This window comes from Athene cunicularia (assembly GCF_003259725.1).
Source record: "Athene cunicularia isolate RWA chromosome 4 unlocalized genomic scaffold, athCun1 chr4_part1, whole genome shotgun sequence".
Classification (NCBI taxonomy): Eukaryota; Metazoa; Chordata; class Aves; order Strigiformes; family Strigidae; genus Athene; species Athene cunicularia.
This window is the reverse complement of record NW_020799098.1, coordinates 5,380,383-5,402,381: the sequence shown is the minus strand read 5'-3', so window position 1 is coordinate 5,402,381 and position 21,999 is coordinate 5,380,383. Positions and strand designations below refer to the sequence as shown.

Genomic DNA, 21,999 nt, shown 5'->3' with positions numbered 1-21,999 from the left:
CCCTGGCCCGCGGGCGGCTCGGCGGCACCATGGCCGAGGAGGCCAAGAGGCTGGCTGCCTGCGCGGCGGTGGACAAGCACGTCCAGGTGAGACGGCACCGGCCCCCCGGGGAGACGAGGCAGAACCTCCCCGGTAAACGGAGCTGCCGCGGGGGACGCGGAGCTTCCCGGTGCACGGAGACTTCGGGGTGCACGGAACTCCCCGGTGGACGGAGCAGCCGCGGGGTGCAGGGACGGACCCCAGAGCGCACGGCGGAGTTCTGGGGTGCGAGGACCCCCCGGTGCAATGGAGTGGCCCCGGGGTGCAGGGAACCTTCAGTGCGCGGAGCGATCGTGGGGTGCACAGACCCCCCCAGTGCGTGGATGGACTTCGGGTTGCACGGAGCAGCCCCGGGGTGCAGAGACGGACCCGGGGTGCAGGGAGGAGTTCTGGGTGCAGGGACACCCCAGTGCGCGAAGTGGCTATGGGATGCACAGGCTCTCCCAGTGCATGGATGGGCTTTGGGTTGGACGGAGCAGCCCCGGGGTGCAGGGATGGGTTGTGGGGTGCATGTACCCCTCGTGTGCCCCCCCACCCCAAGCATGGATGGTCCTGGAGTGCAAGGAGGGACCCTGGGGTGCAGGGACGGGCTCTGCCAAGCCTCCTCCCTCGCTTTTGGACTGTGCTCCGTCAGTCGGGAGAGAGGGAGAAAACTGTGCTTCTCCTTTCCTGTCTCTGCGCTCGCCCAGCACACGCCTCGCCCGGCTCAGCACGGTGCACCCCAAGTTTGGGGTAACACCTTGCACCTCCAGACTTTCACCGTGCACCCTCCCGTGATCTGGGCTGCACTGGGAACTCAAGCTAATGCTGTGTCCTTGTTGCTTTCTCAGAGTCCGGGGTGCTCCGCTGCTGCGCCCTGTGTCCCGGCACCCAAGCACAGAGCAACAGCCCCTCAGCAGGGGTCATGTCCTGTCCTCTGCAGGGAGGATGCAGCAAAGGGCTTTAGTCAACCCTTTGAAGGTCAGATAAGACTGGAGCCGCTTGAGGTTTGACACAGGCTGATTGTGAACGCTTGGACGATCAACGGTTAAAGTCACGCAGGGGTTTATCGCAGTGTTTGCTGTGCAAGTCCTTTCGCAACAGCAGTGATGAAATGGGCTTCGAGTTGCTGCCAAGGAGGTCGATGTTAGCACTCAGAGGGGGAAAAATGTTCCCTTTTCCTTCCTGCTCACCCCTGCTGGGTTGGTGCCTTGAGGTTCAGCTGCTTTCCTGGTGTCCCATAAATGTTTCACTCGTTTTTCAGCTTCTCCTTCCTCTGAACAGTCTGTACCTGCGTGCAGAGAGCACAACCACTGCTCACCAAGACCTAACCCCTGCCTGGCCAGTGCGCTCCAAAGCTGTCCGTGGGCAGGGGGAGCCAGGGGGTGGACCAGCAGTTGCTTAAACCCCTGGTTTCTTACCCAAGGCAAGCCCCAAGGTTGCACATTGAGGGGTTGCAGGAGGAAGGACTTTGTGTCACAGGGTCTGGAGCCAAGACACGGCTCTGCTGCTGTGGGTTGTCATGAGCTGGGTGTGCCTTTGATTTGGGCTTAGCCGTAACTCAGTTATGTGTTTTTCTTAGTGAAATAGCTGGCCTTTGTGCTATGGTCAAGCAAACTTCGGATGATGTTTCTGGCAGCGTCCCAGCTGATTAAAGTTCAGGGCCTGGTTAGTGAGGCTGATTAAGTAAAATTGGCATCGGTATTTGGAGTAATTATTTATCTGGGGTAATACTGTAGTGCAAGTTGGTTTGAAGCTACGGTGGAGGAGCAGGTTAGATTCACTGCCAAGGAGTTAGAGGGTCTCAGCTGTCAGAGAAAACCTTTCTCCCCTTCATCTTGCAGTGTCAGGGTGCAGCTGCTGTTTCTAACGGGTAGGGTTGTGTTTGGCCGTTAGAACTATCGCTGTTAACAGAGGGAGCAATGTAATCTCTGAGAGCAGAACTGCAGACTTCCCCCCCTTGCACAGCAGGGACACGTGGGGGACATTACTGACTTCAGGGTTTGGTTATGCTGTACAAATCTCTTCTGCTTAACTGTGGCACTGGGGGCTTGGTACTGGTACAAGATGAGGCTCCTTGCCTGGCATCCTCCTTCACACCCATTCCTATCTGTGCCAGCAGCTCCTCGTGCAGCCCATGGCAGATGTAAACCTGGGGGTGGGTGGGGGGATTAGGAGAGGAGAACTTTTTTCTCTTTATATTTTTTTAATTAAAGCCAAATTGGGGTGTTTATCCATGACACTTGTCCCTGGGCAGCTGTAGGAGCAGGGTTCCCCAGTACTGGAGCAGACACTGAGATGACCAACCTCAGAAGCCGTGGGTGTGCTGCTGTGACGGCTCAGAGCAGCGGGGCTGGCACGAGACTTGGGGCTTTAGAGCCGTAAGCTGCTTGGGGAGAGCTGGCTTTGTGTTTATACACCACCTCCAAAGGCAGGCTCTGTTAGTGTCTTTGTTAAAAATTAAAAGATGGGCATGAGCCATAGGTCCAGCTGCCCTAGAGGACTGAGGAAACTTTGGGCTTTGCACTATATTTATCTTCTGCTCTTTGCCCATGTAAATCCTAGTCTTGGAAGCTTACGTTGGACTGGCCAGCCTGTGTGGTGCTGCTGATACCCACTTGATGTGCATTGCCTTGTCAGCATCTGTAATGTTGGGCAGCATCTCTAGGCCTTTGGGTTAGCGAAGAAAATGCTGTGGTCATTGCTGACTCCACTCATGGAATCTATACGTGAATCCTCAGCTGTGCTGTGGCTCTGTGCCTTGGTTTTGTTTGCCGGGGTTTTAGTAAACAACCTGAAATGGATTTTGTGTGTGTGTGTGTGTGTAGTGCTGCTACTCGGTTCTGTGAGCTGGACCTGCCCTTTGCACACTGATCTTGTGCTTTGCTTCTCAGGAATGCTTGTCCTACCCCTGTTTTTTAAAAGTGGATGTTTTTTGGCTCGTTTTGCCCCTGGGGTTGAAGCTGAGGAGGGAGAGGTGGGACCTGCAGTAAGGCAAGGGTTGTAACAGCACCAGTTTACACTGGCTTAAACTGTTTTTCTGGGAAACCCACTTAGCCGAAGGCCTTGCCACCTCCTAAGGGAGGGTGCTTCACCCCTCCTCACTAATAAATGCCTTCAAGTTTATTGCCAGTAACAGGCTGGGACCCTTGTGAGCTCTTCCCACTCCATTACAGTGGAGTTGCTGATGATGAGGCTTTCTCCATCCCTTTAGGGCTCCAAGAAGCAGTCCCTGTAAAAACGAGGGCAGAGAGAAGAAACTGCCTCTTCCCAGGTCATGACAAGTCTCTTAGGAACACCGGTACTGCCCGTGTCCTGCCAGCCTCCGTGCAGCTTTGCTTGCCCTTTCCTTGGCTGGCCGTGCTTGGCTCTGCCTGCCCGGGAAACTGAGAAACCTTTGGAGCTATTGGGTTTCTACTGGCCATGCTGCAGGCACACAGCTGCTATCTGTTGCTTTCCCTGACTTTTGTAGAGTCACAGTGATTAGTGAGGGCAGAGGTATAAGCCGAGTCTCTGGTTGTGTGCTGGGTTTTGGAGAACTTTTGATTTTTTTGAGCCTTTAACCTTCAGAAGCAAGGGAAATCATTAATCCTGGGGGAGTGTGATCTGCCTTGAGCTCCACCTTTCCAGGCAAGCTTCTGTGCCAGTAAGCTTTTAGCTGGTTGAAATGCTGCAGGTGTGGCTTTTTTCACAGCTGCTGAACTCCAGCTTTGCTGCACATGGAGAAGGAGCTCCAGACCTGTCTAATGTTCAAGAGATAATATACAGCAGCTCTGTGCCTGCATCTCTGGCTGGCTTCAACTTATCTGAAGTCTCTGTAGTGATATTGGGCCTCCTTAAGTCAATTTAAGCTTTGGATCCCATCCAAAGAAAGGGAAGTACACTGAAAATTGGAAGTGTTCAAGAGGCTGCAGGTAGCTCTCAGTGGGTGGGCAATTGATCTGATAGTAAACAAAGATTTACATCGCAGACCACCCTCTTGCAAAGGTAATACAACTGCACCCATCCACCCCTCAGCCTGCAGTACCTTTTAGTAGCGTGTCAGTGTTATGGGTGAGACAGTAGTCATCCTTCTTAAACCAGACCGTAAGCTGAGAAAGGCCAGGGCTGAGCTGTGGTTAAAATATGATCCTCTTCAGCATATGCTGCCAGGCCTACCCATCTTCCAAGGGTGTTGCTGGACTCTCATATAGGCATTTACATACTCTGTTTTGGAAAGTGGTTTTTATTATATTCTGGGAATGGCTGCTGTGGTCTTTGCTTCGGCCGTGGGTACGTCTGTACTATTTACTAACAATGCAGTTGGCATCAAACCCATGCTTTTACCGTGCAGCTTCCTTGGGAGATGTTATCTTGAGGTTGTTTCAGAGTCTTCCTTTGTGGTATTGTCTGAAACTCCCAGCTTTCCGGCAGGAGAGAGCACATGGAGTGCCAGCAACCAGCAGCCCATGTGCATTGAACACCCAGAGAGTCAGACTGTGGTGGTATTTAGCAAGCACGTGTCCTTTAAGGAGAGGGCGAGTTGCTTAAAATCCCTTAGTCACAGACAATGGTCATGCCCTCAGTGTCACAGTGTGTTCCCTTCCTTGCCTGCAGCATGCTGAGATGTTGGGTGTTGGCCTGCATCTCTGAGCAGGGTTTCTCTTGCACGTGTTTATAATTTCGAGTCTACTGGGAAAAGTGGACAGCCCTTGTGCCGAGGCCCCAGTAATAACTCTCTCCTGTCTCTCTTTGATTTGCAGAACAATCAAGTTCTTGGGATCGGAAGTGGTTCTACAATTGTCCACGCGGTTCATCGATTAGGTAGGATGCTCCCCTTCGTGTCCTTCCCACCACAGAAAGTCCTCTTGTCTGGCTGCCCCAACTGCTTGAAAAACATGCTGAATCGCCTGGATGCTGACTTAGAGCTGATGTGTTGGGTCTGTTCACCTATTGCTGTGTCCTCCTTGAAGCTGATGCTTAAAACTGAGTCTTGTGCTTCACGTTTATTGCATAGAGAGTCCTCAGGATGTAATGATTTGCCACCTCTTCTCCCCATACAGCCAGGCAAAGCGCTTTACTGGCACCCACCACAAACTGGATCTGAACCCCTCTCTTTCATTCCAGCTCTGCTCCATCCTAAGTCCTAACTTGCTTGATTTGTGGCTTTGGGCCACGCAGCTGCTCTGCTTCCATTAACCCATTTGTATGCAGCTGATGCAGCTCACTCCCGTCCATGTTATTCACACTGAGGGTCCTGCTGATGTGTAATGAAAATGAGGAATGTGAAATCCTGCTGCATTTTTTTTTATACCCTACAGCTAGGTTTATGTGCTTTGCCCCAGGTGCAAGTTTGCTCAAGGTGTGAATCAGAAAATTTCAGCAAAACATTCAAGCGAGGCAAATATATTTTTGCAAAGTGAACGTATGGGTAATTGTCCTTATGCTTCATTACGGAGGGCTCAGAGGTTTGAAGTTTCCTTTGCAGGGTGCTCTCAGCCCTAGGGCAGATCTGCTTGTGGACGTGCTGTATCTCATCCTGCTTTGCTCTCCTTGGATGCAAAACAGAGCAGCTGTGTGTGACAGCTCAGGAGTGCAGCATTGGCCCTGTCCATGGGGGTCTTGCTTGGGTGCAGAGGGGCACTCTCCTTTGGAAGCTGAGTTCAGTGTGTCCCCCCTGGGTGGTTCTGTGTGGCGGGGAAGTGCCCTGGTGACCTCCAGCTGCCTGGGGCAGAGCTGTCCCCCAGCCCACCATGGGTGAGCGGGGCTGAGGTTTGAGCACAGCGCAGTGCTTTGCTTCACAGGGAGCAGCAGAGATGGTGCTGGGCCTGCCCCTTGGCACCCCCACCCCCCCACGCTGTGTGCAGAACACACTTAGTTGTCTGGGAGCTGGGGTTCAGCTTTCTGGGTTTGGCTCAGTATTGCAACCCCTCCTGACTCTAGCACAGAATCAGTCTCTAAATAAATGAGTATAGTATTTAAAGTGGAGTGCCTGTTCCAGGCTGCAAATTCTTGACTTTTTATGTCTACTGAATGTGTTAGGACTGGGATGTGGGTTGTAACAACCTACAGCCTCATGTATTGCATTTTCAGTCCTTCCAGCAGCAGCATTACCTGGAAGCATGTAGCCCATGTGCTTGTTCTGATGCGAGTGCAGTTGCTGACTCTCGGGCTGATGGAGTATGCCTAAGTATTGTAATTACTGAAATAACATTTTGTCCATAATGATATCTTAGTAATAGATTTTAGTCATTTGAGGTTAACCTGGGGGAGGAAATATTTCCTTCCATTTAATGGAATACTGTATTTTATTAGTCCTTTCCCTGCCATATATTTAAATGTTCTATAATAAATGAATGTGATGTCCCCAAGGCAAGAAGCCAGAAAACCTTTCAGACAGCTGCTGAAGCTTTCTGTTTACAAGAAGTGCAGCAAAACCTGTCTAATGGAGTGAGAGAGGGAAGTGGGGATAATTTCCCAGGTGACGATTTGCTGACGAAGCTCCTCTGCTGCTGGAGACACAAAGGTTAATGGCTCATGGTGTCTTGGGCAGAGCCAGGGTGGGTGTCTAAACATTTCTGACTGTAGAAACTGAGCCTTAGCCTATGCAGGGTGGCACCTGTTTGTGTTTTGAGCATGACTGAGTTATTTGCAAGCCAAGCAAGTAATTGCAGTGATTCAAAGGGACTGTTCTGAACTGAGATTTCTTAAAGTGGAAGTTGGTGTGTTTTTTCCATCTGCAATGAACAAACCGAGCCTTCTGCTTTTTTTTCGTGCAGCCGAACGAGTTAAAGAGGAGAACCTGACAATTGTCTGCATCCCTACATCTTTCCAGGTAAGCGCTTTCCTCCTTTGTTTTCTACTAGTCCAGACACTCAGGGGATCTTTGCTTTGGCTGCAGGAGGCAACCACGCCGCTTTCTGGCCTGGCTCACTGCGGTGTGAGTTAACTGAAAGCACTGGTGAAAGCAGTCGTAGTGCAGCCTGCAGATAGACCTCATGAAGCTGGTGGTGATGGTGCTGTGTTACCCTGACCTGAGATGCAGCGATGCTAGGAAGCGTGTTTGGAACCAGTGCAGTGATGCTGGTTATGTCAGTGTTGGTGCGTGACTTGATCTGGATCCTGCTTGCAGAAAAATGCAATTAGTAGTGAACCAGACTCATAACGCAAAACTCATTGGAGACGCTTAGTCTCCTATGATTCTGTATCAACGCCTGGAAGCTGTAAAAGTCACGCTGCAAGCAATAATAGCAAGCTCGTGTGTTTTCAGCAGGAGCGTGAAATGCATCAACTGGCTTTTATAAGAAATTGCAGAAGAGAAATGAGCTTATTGTTTCCTTTGCTGCGCAGCTTTTGCAGGAATTGGCTCATACCAAGTTAGCTGTTGGGAGGTTTGCAAGGAGAGGGAGGACATGGCTTGGTGGTGAAATGCAGAGCTGCTGGGGAAGCTCCTGAGCTGCTTTTATGCCTTCAAGCAGCTGGCTTTGGTCTCTCCGCCCTTATTCCCTGCGGTGGGAATGCGCTACAGAGGAGCAACTGTCACCTTGTGCTCTGTGGGCAGGGAGAGGTGACGTTGCGAGTCTGCAGGGATGGGGACCACCTGTGGGCTTTTCAAAGCTGGGTGGCAGTGCCCCAGTCTGGGAATTGGCCACGTGTCCTTCTCACGGTCCTGGTGTGGACCTTGGGATTGCACTTTTGTCACAACTTTTTCACTGTGAGGACAGTCAAGCAGTGAGGCAGGCTGCCCAGAGGGGCTGTGCATCTCCAATTCTTGGAGGTTTTCAAGACCTGAGTGGGTAAGGCCCTGAGCAACCTGGTAGCTGACCCTGCTTTGATCTGGAGGTTGGATAGAGACCAACCTGAATTACCTGAAAATCTTACGAAAACTTAACATCCTCTTCCCCTGCAGAGGTTTTTTAAGTGCGAGTGTGGGGCGATGGGACTCTCTTTTTTCCTAGCTGTTGCAAACAACCAGTGGACAACTGGGGTATAATACAAACTGCTGCAAAGGGCGAAAGGTAAAAACTAGATTTTTTTTTTCTTTTTAAATATATATCAGTACTTCTGCTGCATATATAGGCTGTGGTGAGAGCCTGTCTTTGATCCCCATCCTCAGGTACCATGTCCCATGAACCTAGAAAGAGTGCTCTGAGTTCAGTCATTAGGTCTTAAAGAAAATATTGATCTATATTTTAGATCAATATTATATATTGAGGCTGGAGCCTCTCCTGCCTTGAAATGTTGGAATATGGGACTAGTAAAACAAAAAGGTTGCTGTTAAAGGGAAGAGATTGATTGTACACCTGTAGGAGCCAAAAGCCCCCAGACATGAGGCTGCCTCCTATCTTTTGCAGTCTCTTAGACCTCAACTAATTCTAAGTGAAGCATTCCCAGATTAGCAAAACAGCATCTTATTTTCGCTATGTACAGGTGGCTGCCTGAGGTCACTGGCAAGGAAGAACTGCTTTTAGTGGGCTTTTATTCTCCTCCCTTCCCTTTTGTCAGGTTGGGTTATTCCATCACCATCAGTAAAGCTAGAGCCGGGGTAAGTATCTGTCCCTTGGCTTTTGTGTTGTTTCTTCTTTCACCCGGACATGTGCCAAGAGCACAGAGTGAGACTGTTCTTGGCAAGTGCTGTGCAGTTACCAACGCTTTTCCCCCAGCTGTGGGAGCTCTGCTTTTGATTCCTGCTGGTCTGCTCCCATCGCCTTGCAAGCAGAAAGCCTGAAGAGAGCCACCTCGTTTCCACACTGCTGACTCTAAGCCTGTTCAGGGTCTGGCCTGCATGTGCAGCACAGTGTTTTTCAATGCTTTCAGTTCCCAGATCCCTGAAATCTCTTTACATGGACACCATGTAATGAATTGAAACCCACTGGTTTTTATTCTTTTCATTTTGTGAGTGCTTAGGACAATCCTAATGCACAGAGCAAGAACCCACAGCCCATGGGTGTTAAAACTGCATGTTATGAAGTACCACAATAAACAATTCAAATCATCTCTCCTTGCCAGGAGTACCACCTGCTAACTCTTCTTAATGTTTCTGAAGTGCCAATACATGTGACTGGTGCACTTTGTTAGTGTTAGTGGGTAAAATTCAGGGGAAAAAGTTGATCCAGGCTGTCACATTGGGGCCTTTTGGATTAGCTACAGCATGGTAGGAAGTTCAGACTCGAGCAGAGTCGGTGCAAGGATGGGGCTTTCACTCAGGTGGGTCGGTACAAGGATGGGGGTTTCAGTCAGGTGATGCTTTGTGTCACAGAAAATTCAACTGATTCAAGGATTTCTAAGCTTGAACTTCTGTTTAAACTGATCAACCAGGTGGAGGGTAACTTCTAACCAAGTGAAGGGGTAACTCCGTGTGCTCTGTGTTGTATTGCCACTAGAGGGAAATACATGGCTACTTCAGTAAAAGTAAATCAGAGTCCTCAAACAGCTGTTTCACTTTTTCCATGAGTTGTACTTTTCTTGTTTGGCTTTTATTTTGTTTCTTTGCAATATGAAAAATATTTTCATCATTAGTGTTTTGCTCCCATTTTTCAGCTGAAGAAAATCAGAAGGGCTGGATGGGTGCTAGGGAGAATGATGTCCAAGCTGAAACAACACAGCTCAAAAATTCCCTATCTGCTGTAATGCTTAGATACAAGTGTTTTCCACCAAGCTGATGGGGCCTTCTGCTTATTTAGTACAGAGAGACCTGAAGCCAGGACTCCTGTTGCACCATTTGAGCATTTTAGTTCAAATCAGCAGCAGTGTTTTCTTTTGATGAAAACAATCTGGTCTGGAAGCCTCATTCTCTCCTTTCTGTGGCTGGCTGCAGCCTCTCCACCCGCTCAGGGTGGAGCAGTGGAGCTCTCCCAGGGAGACTCCATCCTTGCCACAGCTGAGGGAATGACATGATGAGTCTGTTTTCCTTTCCTGCCACCGGTAAATGGTGTTTGTGTGTTCTTGGTGCACAGGCACGTCAGTTGATCCTGCAGAACGGCTTAACACTAAGTGACTTGGACCGACATCCAGAGGTAAGTGCGACTGTGGAGGTGAGACCTCACCCGACCTTCCTCTATCCTGGTCCTTTGTAAAGCATCAGGCTCCTTTGTCCTCCCCTGAGGCTGAGAGTCTAGGCAGCCATGCTGCAGAACATAAGCGAGAACTAGCTTAGTTCATTTTTTTTCCCAAGCCTTAGTCTTGTCTTAGTGCTTGTCCCTTTAGATGGCAAGTAGGCTGCCAAGTTATGTTTCTTCCAGATGTTTTGCATCTCTTCCAGGATGAGGCTTGCTGGCCTGAGATGGGGGTATGATGTTGTTGAAGTGTTGTGATTTCCCCCAGGAGGCCCCCTTCCCTTAGCTGACAACATTAGAGGTTGAAATGATGTGCCTTGCAGGCCAGCAGTTGTGTTTGTGTTTTTTCTTGTGTGCCTGTGGTTTAACTGGGGCTGGTATCCCTGGGTGGATGATCAGATGTTCATCTCTGGTCAGGCTGGCATTGATGTGGTCCCAGCTCTAATAACATTTCTGGCTGCTGCTTGGGACCTGACACCCTCTCGAGCTGTGTGGATGCTGCATGTGAAAAGTTTCCACACCAAGTTTCTCCTCTTCCTACAGCTCGATGTTGCCATCGATGGAGCAGATGAAGTGGACTCTGACCTCAACCTTATCAAAGGTGGCGGGTGAGCCTTGCTGTCTGTCTGTCTGTGTGCAGTGCTGGTGGCGGTGGCCTCTGAGGGTCCCTTTTCTGGCTGTGGATATCTCCGGGGATGGGCTGGAGAGCCTGATGGGGCCCTGTGCAGGGCTGTGCATGCACCTGCAGTGGGAGATGGCTCCTGACCAACAGTGTGTGCAAGGGACAAGGAGGATAAAATGATTGGGTTCTGTCCTTGGGCCACAACAACCCCCAGCAGCGCTACAGTCTTGGGGAGGAGTGGCTGGAGAGCTGCCAGTCAGAGAGGGACCTGAGGGGGTGATTGACAGCCGGCTGAACAGGAGCCAGCAGTGTGCCCAGGGGGCCAAGGAGTCCAATGGCATCCTGGCTTGTGTCAGCACTGGCGTGGCCAGCAGGGACAGGGAAGGGATCTGAGCCCTGGGCTCGGCACTGGTGAGGCTGCCCCTCGGTGAGTGGGTTCAGTTCTGGGCCCCTCACCCCAAAAAGGCCATTGAATGACTCGAGCGTGTCCAGAGAAGGGCAACGGAGCTGGTGCAGGGTCTGGAGCACAGGTCTGCTGGGGAGCGGCTGAGGGAACTGGGGAGGTTTAGTCTGGAAAAGAGGAGGCTGAGGGGAGACCTCATCGCCCTCTACAGCTCCCTGAAAGGAGGGTGCAGAGAGCTGGGGATGAGTCTCTTTAACCAAGGAACAAGCGATAGGACAAGAGGGAATGGCCTCAAGTTGTGCCAGGAAAGCTTTAGACTGGCTATTAGGAATCATTTCTTTCCAGAAGGGGCTGTTGGGCATTGGAATGGGCTGCCCAGGGAGGTGGTGGAGTCCCCATTCCTGGAGGGGTTTAAGAGTCGGGCTGACCCAGCGCTGAGGGATCTGGTGGAGTTGGGAACTGTCAGTGTGAGGTTAATGGTTGGACTGGATGATCTTCAAGGTCTTTTCCAACCGAGATGATTCTGTGATAGAGCAGGGGAAGGAGCCCTGGCGTGGCACAGGGGGAGCACCAAAACCAGCCAGAACATGATGGAGGGGACTGGACTTCAAGGCCAGCAGGCACGTTGAGGAGTAGTCTGTTTTCTGATTTCTTTTCTTTTTTCCCCCCTTCTAGTGGCTGCTTGACACAAGAGAAGATAGTTGCAGGATATGCAAAATGCTTCATCGTTATTGCTGATTACAGGTGAAAATATTACTATACCTCTTTGTCCCGTGGGAGGATTCGGATGGTCCTTTGTTAGGCCATTTTTGTTCTTCGAGTGGGTCAGTGGAGCAGGAATAGGTGGAAATGAGCCTGACTCCCAGTGCTTCCACAATTCAATTTAGCTTTTTTTCTTAATTTTCAACTCAGCAGGCCTGCTTAGAGTCAGCAGAGCTTGTGGGGAAATGGCTGCTCTGCTCTTTGAGCTCAGTGATTGTCAGCACAGAATAAATTTCCCCTTCTGTACGTACAGCCCCCCGGCTGTAGAAAAAACAACTCGTGTCCTACTTGCCCAAAACATGTCAAAACAGAGCTTACGAGTGCATAAAGCATCATGCATTAATCTGGTTCTTCCTACACATGTGCACATGTGAACTGCCCGCTGTGCCCTCCAGGGCCTTATGCCTGAGGGGTTTGCAAGGGTGATGTAGTAATGTTAATGGTGTTAGGAATGTAATGTCTGATGCTAGTCCCACCTCAAACTGTGTCCTCAGGAAAAAATCCAAGAGCCTTGGGGAGCAGTGGAAGAAGGGAATTCCTATTGAAGTCATCCCCATGGCTTATGTCCCTGTCACCAGATCCCTGACAAAAAACTTTGGAGGCACTGTGGAGCTGCGGATGGCTGTTAGCAAAGCGGTATGTGTCCCTGATCAGCCCCGTGTCCCCAGAGGAGCCACCTGAACGTGGGCTAATGGAGGACCAGAGGCCTGGCCTTTCATCTCGTTAAATCTGGGCTTTCACTCCTGCAGGCAGCATCTTGTGTAACTCTTCCTAGTTACATTTTGGTTAATGAACTGTGTGTTTAGGTGTTCAGGCTGCTCATTGAAAGTCTCTCTGGCTTATATCTCCTAAAGCAATCATCCTTGAACAGGGAGAGATGGGATTGCCAGTCTGGGGCTGATCTCCTGCTCTGTGGGGATGCTGGGGGGCTGGAGGGCAGTCTGTGCTGCCAGAGAGGGTCTTGAGTTTGGGGAGCAGCTCACACTCCATCCTGGGCTCCTCCGTACCACATGGAACTAGACTAAATTAAAACTGAAGCTGCTTTGTCTCAGCTGCCACTGTCCTATCCTGACTTGGGCAGCAGAGCTTTGCCAGCCCACTGTTGCATGGTAAGGGAAAAGAAGGGCTGTCTGCAGCAACAGCTGCAGTTAATGGCTGAAGATTTGTTTTTAATGTTTTTAATCCCAAGAGACTCTAGGGACTGCATTTGGGTGCCTGAAAAGAGCAAACCAGTCATTCTCTGTGAACTTGAGACCAATCTCGTTTGGGGAATGCACATCAGTGCTGCTCCAGCACGAGCCGTCTCCCTGGAGAATGCTGGTGCCTCCTGGCGTGTGTGGTTGCACACCCTGCTCAGCGCTGCTGAAATACCTCATCCTCAGCCCCAGCTGTCTCTGCTCTGTTGAAAGGACCCAATTGCTCCTTCTGTTGAGCTTGAGAGAGTGCTGGGTATGTGGGACGCTGAAGCCCAACAGCTCAACTCCAAAACCTCCCCCTGGCATCCAGCAGCATGCTTTTATCACTGGGGCAGAGGGGTCTTACTTTGGCTTCAGTTGCCTGTAATAGCCTTATTAGGACATGAACATAGCTTTATCTTGTGAAAAGGATCCCCTGTTGCAGTGATGAAAGTTGTGTTATCATTTCCAGCTTCTGCATGACTATCTGTACACAGGAGAATGAGGAACAGGCAGTTGCCTTGGATGACGGTTTTACTTACAGGCCTGTTGAGGACTGCCCTGATTTACTTGGTTTAGAGGGAGTCATCATTCATTGCAGTGGGGATGGCTGGTCCCAGTGAGGGCTGTGACAGTCCCTGGCTGGGCTCAGTAGACAAGGAGCTCGTGGTGGTGACAAATGGGTTTGCTTCTCAGGGCCCCGTGGTGACAGACAACGGGAACTTCATCCTGGACTGGAAATTTGACAAGGTTCATGAATGGAGTGAAGTGAACACTGCTATAAAAATGATACCAGGTAATGTCTGTGATTTTTAAAAAAAGGAAAAAAAGCTGTCTAAGGCTTGTTCCATGCTGTATAACCCTGACGGTGGGAGCTCTCCCCTGGATAGGAGCAAAAGTGTGTGTGTGTGTGTGTGTTTACTGCCCTCTTACAGGTCCCTACATTTGTTTCTACTGGAGAGATCTATCAGTTGAATTAGTACAACTGTACCCACATGGCATTTTGATAATGTGGTGAAAACCTGGGGTGATGCTGGGTGACTTTTGACACTGTTTCCCATTAGTAATGCCAGTCCTGTGTGCATCCTCACTCTCCTTGTGCCCATGCAGAGAGGGACTTCTAGTGGAAACATGAGTGGGCTCTGAAGGGAGGCTTTGCACTGGGTTAGGGTATTTTCTAGAAGCTGTTTACAGCTCTGCACCCATTACCATGGTGTAGCCCTATGGGCTCGCCTTGCTGTGAGGGTGCAGGGTCTTCAGTGGCTGATCACACTGTTTGCAGATGAAACAGTCTCTGCAAGATCTCCTGCCTTGCATGAGAGCTGCTGCCCAGGCCAGAGCTGCTTCTGGATGATCCAGGACTGCCCAGGAGCAGTGGCACTTCTGGACTTCAGTGAAGCAGCAGATAGACTGGCTCAGCCACACATGGATGTCTTTCTGGTTATCTTGGCACAGGCTGCTTTTGAATCTGGTCAGCTTTGGAATACATATTGTTGTATCTTTTATCTTTGAGTTTATCCCAGATACCTGCCTGCCCCCGAAGTCCATAACGCAACTACCTTCACTGACTGTTCGTGTGTTGTCAGAGCATGCAGAAACAGGTTGGGATCCTGTTGCACAAGCCTTGATGTCCCCACAAAGCAACAATATATTGTCCTGGCAGCACAAGAGCATGCAGAGGCCAGGGGTGTGTAGGCTGGGTGAAGAGTCACCAGTAATTTCTAGTTGCTTCTGTTCAGTGCCTTTTCTTCCCTCAATGCTCCTTATAAGGCTGACTTACTGAAAATATACCCATATTATTTTTTCCTACTCTAGGAGCAAACTGCTAGGATGCTATCTCTGCCTTGCCTTGTCCTGGTGTCTTTGCTGTCTGAATAATTACCTGGCACTTGCTTGCAGCCAGCAGTAGATGGCAGTTTGAGATCTTCAGTAGGAGCAGTTCTAAATGAACCAGTAATGGATCTAACCGAACTGGTGACAGCTGGTGGTCTGGGCTGTCCCTGGTGCAGTGCCCCGTTTCCTAATGTGGTTGCTGCCCATGGCTGTACAAATGTCTGTATCATTAGAGCTCTTTCTGTGCAGGAGAGAAACTGTCTGGGCACACTGTTTTGCAAACAAAACAGCCTTTCTGCAAGGACTTCTTCCTTGTGTTTCTTTTGGTTGAGAGATGAACGGTAAATGATGGGACCCATTTCCACTGTGTTGACGTGGAGATGGTCTCAGCATCATTTGCTGCTTGGAAATGGACCTGCTAAGGGGAGAAGGGCATCTTCCCTACCCAGAAGTGGATGAGTAGAACTGTTAAAGCCTAAATACAGTGGTGATAGCAGGGCTTTGGCCACTGTGTTTGTGGTAGCCCTTGTCCTCTTTTTCTACCTTTCTGTCTTCTGGCTGCTGCTCAATGATCACTGTAAAGTTAGGAGCACCCCATAATTAAGTGCAAGCAAAAGGACCTTTGCAAACGGGTTACAGATTGCAAAGGTAGCATCAGATCTGCTGTGTCTTAACATTTGAACGAGTGTTATGCAGGTGTTCTCTAACAGGATAGTTTTTTCAAATGTGGTTAGAGGCAAAGTGAGCACATCTGTGGCTGCGTGTAGCTTCCTCTTGCTCCCGTGGGTGAAAATGGCTGAAAATCACAGAATCATCTAGGTTGGAAAAGACCTTGAAGATCATCCAGTCCAACCATTAACCTCACACTGACAGTTCCCAACTACACCACATCTCTCAGCAATATGTTGACCCTCCTCTTGAACCCCTCCAGGGATGGGGACCCCACCACCTCCCTGGGCAGCCCATTCATCATGTGTTAGTGTAATGGTGGTGGCTGGGGTGGTGTGAATGTCAGGGCGAGATGTGGGACTTGTTTCTCACTCTCTGGAGAAAGGTTCTGGGAGTAGCTGCATGGAAAAGAGTTCCTGGGGGCTTCCTGTGCGGCTGGTGCAACATCACCCAGGTTGGACATTTCTCTCCAAACCTCTGATGGAGGCACTGGTGCCTTTTAATGAACAAAACCATGGGCAGAGCAGAGGATTCAAGCAATGTTGTGGCTCTGGCATTAACCGGGACGTGAACTCTTGTTCTGCAGGTGTGGTGGAGACGGGACTGTTCATCGACATGGCAGAGGTGGTGTACTTTGGCATGGAGGATGGCTCGGTCAGCGTGCGGGAGAAGCAGCCTCGCTGACGCCGGCGTGCTGCCTGCTCTGTTTTGCCTTCGGCCAGTTTGATTCAGCTGTTGTAATGGTGCCAACCTGACGTTTTGCCTTAACAAGCAGCGGTTATTGCAGAAGACGGATGGGAAGTTGATCAGAATCCGCTGACGTGATACTGAATGTCTTTTTTTAAAAACAAACAAAAAATTATATTCTATTTCTATATATATATATTTTTACTTTACAGAAATGTTGTCTTTTTTTAAAGAATCATTTAAACAAATTGCTTTAACATTTTTATTTTGTTTTCTAAGAAATACTTACCAAAAAGAATATTCCTTGTTTTGTGTTTTTGGGTTTTGTTTTGTTTTTTTTCTTTTCTTTTCTTTTCTTGAACAGAACTTGAACCCTTCTGGTTGCTCGTAGTGCTTAGTGATTGAAGTCAGAAATACAATCCTAATGCATTGTTCCTAACCACCCTGGCTAGGAGGGTGACGTACATAATGGGAGTGCATCCAGTCGGGACCTGCTGATGCCTTATTTGGAACCTTTTTGGTTCAGTATTTTATGCCTTTTATTTTTCTATACCACTGTTTTTTAATAGTTCAGGATGTCTAGTTGTCCTCTGTGCACATGACAATTCTCTGAGCCTAGGGTGGTCTCTACAACCCTCTGTCTGGGACATTAATAAGGGCCTTTTCTGGGCCTCTGTATGAGGAGACATTCATCCTTTGAGCCAAATTCTGCTCTCCGTTAATTCAGTACCTCTGATTGAAGTCTTGTTCCTGTAGCTGGAGATGTCTGGGACTTTGTCCTCGTAAACTGAAAGCAGAACTGGGTCCTTGATGAAGTTTACAGAAGCATATTTGAGCAGTTTAGGGCAGCGTGGAACACTCTTCAGTGGCAAATTACTTGATTTGGAATGAAGGTTAATTATCACCTCTTGCAGCTGGTTGATTTGTGGAAGGATTGAGCAGAACACAGGAAAACTGAGTCTTCCTGCCTAAATTATCCACATGTAGCAGGAGAGAGACACTCGTTCACTATCTTGTTCTTGATGTACAGGTGCTTTGTGTGATTCTGATGTCAAAATACAGGCCCTCTCTTTGTGTTGTAGACACTGAAATAAAGAGCTCTTATACCAGCTTTGATGGTAATTTGGTTCTTAAAGTAACTATTTTGTGGACAGCAGGGCAGATCATCATCAGACTAACTTGTGTTGTAGTTTTCCCCTTAGAAGGGCCCTTCACCCAGGCAAAATTTACCCTTCTGCATTTGATTTCTTCTTGTTCACGGTATATACATTATTTTAAATTAACCAGATTATCTAATCAACACTTGAGACTGTCTTAAATTTGTACGTCTAAAACATCTAAATACCTATTTTTACATCCTTAAATCTTTCCCTTCCTGCACATCTGTTAATTCTGAAGCCCTTGTACTGAGCAAACTTGCTGCCGCCCAGCCAACAGCTTGCCAGGAACACTGGAATATCTCATCCCACAAACCTGATGCTTCAGAAGCCGTTTGCAAAGCCCTAGTTCTTGCCATGGGCTGTTTTCAGATGAGTCTTGGGCTCCTAATGTAATCCTAGATAAACAGAGAGCAATTGAGCAGAGCTTTGTGTCCAAGCGCCTTCTTGCTCTTCATGCTTCTGTAAATGAGATTAGCAGGAGACAATGTTGCCGTTGACTCTCCTCTCTCTCTCTCTCTCTGAAATCAAACAGCTCCCTCTAAAAAAGCCAATAAAACCATTACCGCACCATTACTTTCTGGCCCTGGACCAGATGTGATCTCATGCAGTTTTGTGCTTAGCAGGGGCTTGTTAAATCGAAGCCAGAAGGTGGCAGGTCTGATTCTTGAGTTTCTCCAAGTGCTTGGGATGCAGGTAACACTGGTGGGTGGTTTTGCAACAGATGTCCCTGCTGGAGTGGCACTTAGTGTGGGTCTGGAGCTGTGGGTTATGGGTACAGAGTTCACTGAATTAAAATCTCTGGATGGAATTAAAATCCTTGAAGTACTGGAGAAGATTTGGTGTCTGAACCAATTCTGGAGGCTTTGTGCAGATTTCCTTTGTGCAACCTCCTGAGGCTCAGATTTGCAGTCACTAGAAGGATTTTTGGGTCAAGGGGCTATTAATGGTCTGGTCCTTTCCCTGGGAGGCTGCTGACCTGTCATGACCATCCACATCTTCATCTGCCAGCATGTGTAGGGCACATTTAGGTGTGCAGAGAGTCCAACCCCTCCTGGGGTGGCTTTGGTGTGCCATGGCTCTGCCCTGTCACCAAAATACCCAGCTTACACTCATGCCCAGCCAGGAGCATGTCTGATGAAAATGAAGTGTGCAGGCAGCAGAGGTGTTTCTAGTCCCTGGTCCTTGCTTGTCCAGACTATCAGCATTATCATTACACGTGAGGTAACAGTTTATAGGTGAGCATGCCATGGTAGACCTTCAGATGAGGGCAGGCACTGCAGGTACCCATGACTTCCCTGGGTAGGGACAATTCAGCTGTGGCCACAGCAGTGGGCTGCTCCCAACAGCTCTTGGGCTTGAGCTTCTTGAATTTAACACCTTGGTTGGTTTGCACTGTGACATTTGCTTCAGACTTATATTTTCCAGAGTGCTCTTCAAAAGAGCCTTAAGTAACCATTAGGAATGGGGTTGCCACCTCTATCCCACCCTGCTCCCTTGCAGCTTGGGAAGAAGAGCAGGGACATATTTTTAGAAGATGGCCTTGTAAAAAAAAAATAAAAATCAAAAGCAGGTGGAAGGAGGTGTCCTAAAGCCCAAGGCAGGATAGTTGTGGCTTTTTAGGGTGCTTTCCTGCAGCAGGTCCCGTTACCCGATGCTAACCACAGTGAGACGATGCAATCCAGCCCAGGCGTGCATACCCTGGCGTCGCCTTTTGGCCCATGCGCAGCGGGTAATGCGCCACTGATTTACCATTAGTGCTGAATTATGGATTAACTTGGCCCTGGAGAAAACAAATGTTTCAAGAAAGAGCAACAGCAGCACTAAAATTAATGAGCAGGAGAGGTAATGAAACACTAGTCCCATTCCAAAAAAATAAGCAATATAACTATAGTAAGAGAGTGCTTCAGATTCAATGTAATTAACCTTTGATTAATAGGTTAAATAATTAAGTTGAATTAATTAAACTAAGTAGAAAGAAATTAAGTGTTTAGTTAAAGTGAATCACCTTGTTCCATGTTATAAAACAACTATTACTGTCAGGTTTTTATTATTGTCACTCTAGGACGGGGGTTTATGATCTGAGATAATTTTTGTCCTGAGAAATGTGACACAAGAAAGAAATGAAAATAATTAAGCAGGCAGCACAGAGTATGTGTGCTCTGTGTATTAAGCCAAACAATTATCTTCAAAGTGCTAAGCAGAAAATTTTTACCAGTGATAAAAATTAGCTGTAATGAATATTAGTAAGCTGTAACAAATATTAATATCTTTTGAACATAAAGCCAGATCCCTTTGTAACCAGGTGGATTTAACCAAAAATTGTGTAGTGACGTTGCCTTTGGTCCAGCTTCATCAGGAAAGAAGGAGGAAAATGAAAGAAAACCTCATTTTCAAAGTGATTTTTCAAATTTATCAAGCCTTGTGAATCTTCCAGAACTTCTTTGCAGTTTTACTCAGTAGGTTAGCAAAAAGGTGATGCATTTCAGCTTAAAGAGGAACTTAAAGACCTATAAACTGCCATTTTTTTGTACCTAAAACTTCTAAAGTTTATTCATTTCCCCTTCCAGTAACGTTAATGGGTGTCATATCATCCCCATGTTGCCATAACCCACCGGTATTGGAAGAGTTAAAAAGCCCCTGTGTGATTACAGAACTTGACAGATCAGCTCTTTAGGTATCTTCAACCTTGTGTGAGATTTATCTCCTGACAGGGCACTATGAATTACAATGAAGTTCCCAAATGAAAATTTCTCTGTAGAAGAGTCTTTGTAACATCATTTCTGTAGGAAAACTGATACCAGGTATTTATTGTTTTCAGTTCAGTAGGCATTCCTGTTTGTATTTTTACAGCTACTGACACAAACATCTGTTAAATTTCCTTAATTACACTTACAGACTTGTGAAAATAATGTCAGATCATCGAAGTAAATGTAGTGAGCAAAGCAATAAAGGATCAGTGACTTGGGTTTGACTATAAGAAATTACATGAACTACCTTTTTTTTTAGCAAAAAAAGGAAAGGCTATACAATAATGTGTTAGTGTAAGATAAGTTTTCTAACATAAATCATCAATCATGCTGGAAAGTTAAATGCCGCTGCTGATTTATGTTGTTTCTGGAAGTCAGTAGCAGAAAGCTGAAATGCAGTGGAAGGGAAAAAGTGACTATTAAGCCAACCATCTCGTACCTGTAAACCGCCCTACAGTTCAATATCCAAGTTCACTTGGGGTGTTGAATTAGCAGTGTTCTTAATAACACTAAATTCAAAGTTCATCTCATGCTGCATTGTTAAAAATATGTGCACATAAATTTGACCACAAAAAAAAAAAAAAAAAAAAAAAAAAAAAAAAAAAAAAAAAAAGAAAAGTCACAGAAGCTAAAGTGCCTGCTAACTGAAATGGTCTTTTTATTATGCGCTAAACTCTAAATTGCCTCATGGTGGTCTCCCAGTGCAGGATTAATTAAAAAAAAATACTAACGTCAAGTATCCTTTCTACTTAAAAATGTCTCACAGGTTTGTGTAATCTATTACTGAAGCTATTACTGGAATGCTTTATAGATCAAAATCATTAATTAAACATTAATTCCCTTAAAACATTTTCAAAGCCTTAATTGCAGTAACTTGTAAGTTATTTGCCTGCCACAGTCCACTGTCTTCTTGTAATCAGTATTTAATAACCCGTGCAGTTTAATCCCAACATAATGTATTTGGCAATGACAAATTAAAACTGAAAAACCCTGCTGCAAATCTAGACAGGACACTGTGATGCTTTTCTTACTATCTTAATTCCTTTCTGAGAAAAAGACAGTTTTGCCCTCCTCTAATCCTTACATGAGTATTGGTTTTTGAAGGGGAGATTATCATTCTCTTCTTTACTTTTATATATACTTTAGTGAGGGCTGGACCAGATCAGTGAAGAGTCAAATCCAACAGCTCGTAACTAATGTCCCAAAATCTCGTATAATTGAAGAACAAGCAGATATTCACCATTTCTCTCTACTGAGATGGTCATGTGGCTTCAGGATATGATCCACTGTAGGAGCATCTTGGGAAAACTCAGCCACTTTGCTGCGGAGCATCACTTGCTTTTTTGACAGGCTACTTGTGGGTTTCTCTGCAGGTCAGCTGTGTGCAGAGGGCTCCCATGGTCGCAGTTTATCATTGATGAAGAGGTTTCTTCCATCCTTGCTTTAGAGCTCAAGCAACACGTGTTGACTCTGGCCAGGGTTTTGAGGTCTGTGCTGCATGTTTTTTGCTGAGGCTTTCCATTTTTCCTGAGGATTTGCTGATGTGACTAGCCCTGGTTATCTACAGCCTTTTCAAGCATGCCATCACTCAGGCCCCCTCCCTGGACTCTCCTGGGCAGGAAGCTCCCCAGCAGCCCACAGCCACTATCATTCCCTCATCTGATCTTTGGAAGCTTGTCAAGGACTCGCTGTGGGGCAGGAGATATTATTGCACAGAGGTCCATGTGTTCCATGGATCTGCCAGGGTTTGGGAGGGGTACTTGGGCTGGAAGGATTCAGGCCAGCTGAACCTTCAGTTGTATCTTTGGATGCACAAACTCACCACAGGAGACCAGGGCAGGATCTTCAACAAAATCATTGCCCTGATCCCAGATTTTGGCAGTGCTACC

At 47.7% G+C, this 21,999-nt stretch overlaps 1 protein-coding gene across 1 annotated transcript; it reads left to right on the top strand.

Moving 5' to 3' along the window:
• Nucleotides 1-6: 6 nt before the first annotated feature.
• On the top strand, nt 7-17,309 carry RPIA (ribose 5-phosphate isomerase A). The gene is made up of 9 exons (XM_026847096.1): nt 7-86; nt 4,761-4,821; nt 6,777-6,832; nt 9,954-10,013; nt 10,596-10,660; nt 11,753-11,821; nt 12,334-12,475; nt 13,711-13,810; nt 16,103-17,309. Exons 1-9 carry the CDS (start codon nt 30-32, stop codon nt 16,198-16,200), a joined length of 708 nt encoding a protein of 235 aa, XP_026702897.1. The 5' UTR covers nt 7-29; the 3' UTR covers nt 16,201-17,309.
• The last annotated feature ends 4,690 nt before the right edge of the window (nt 17,310-21,999 follow it).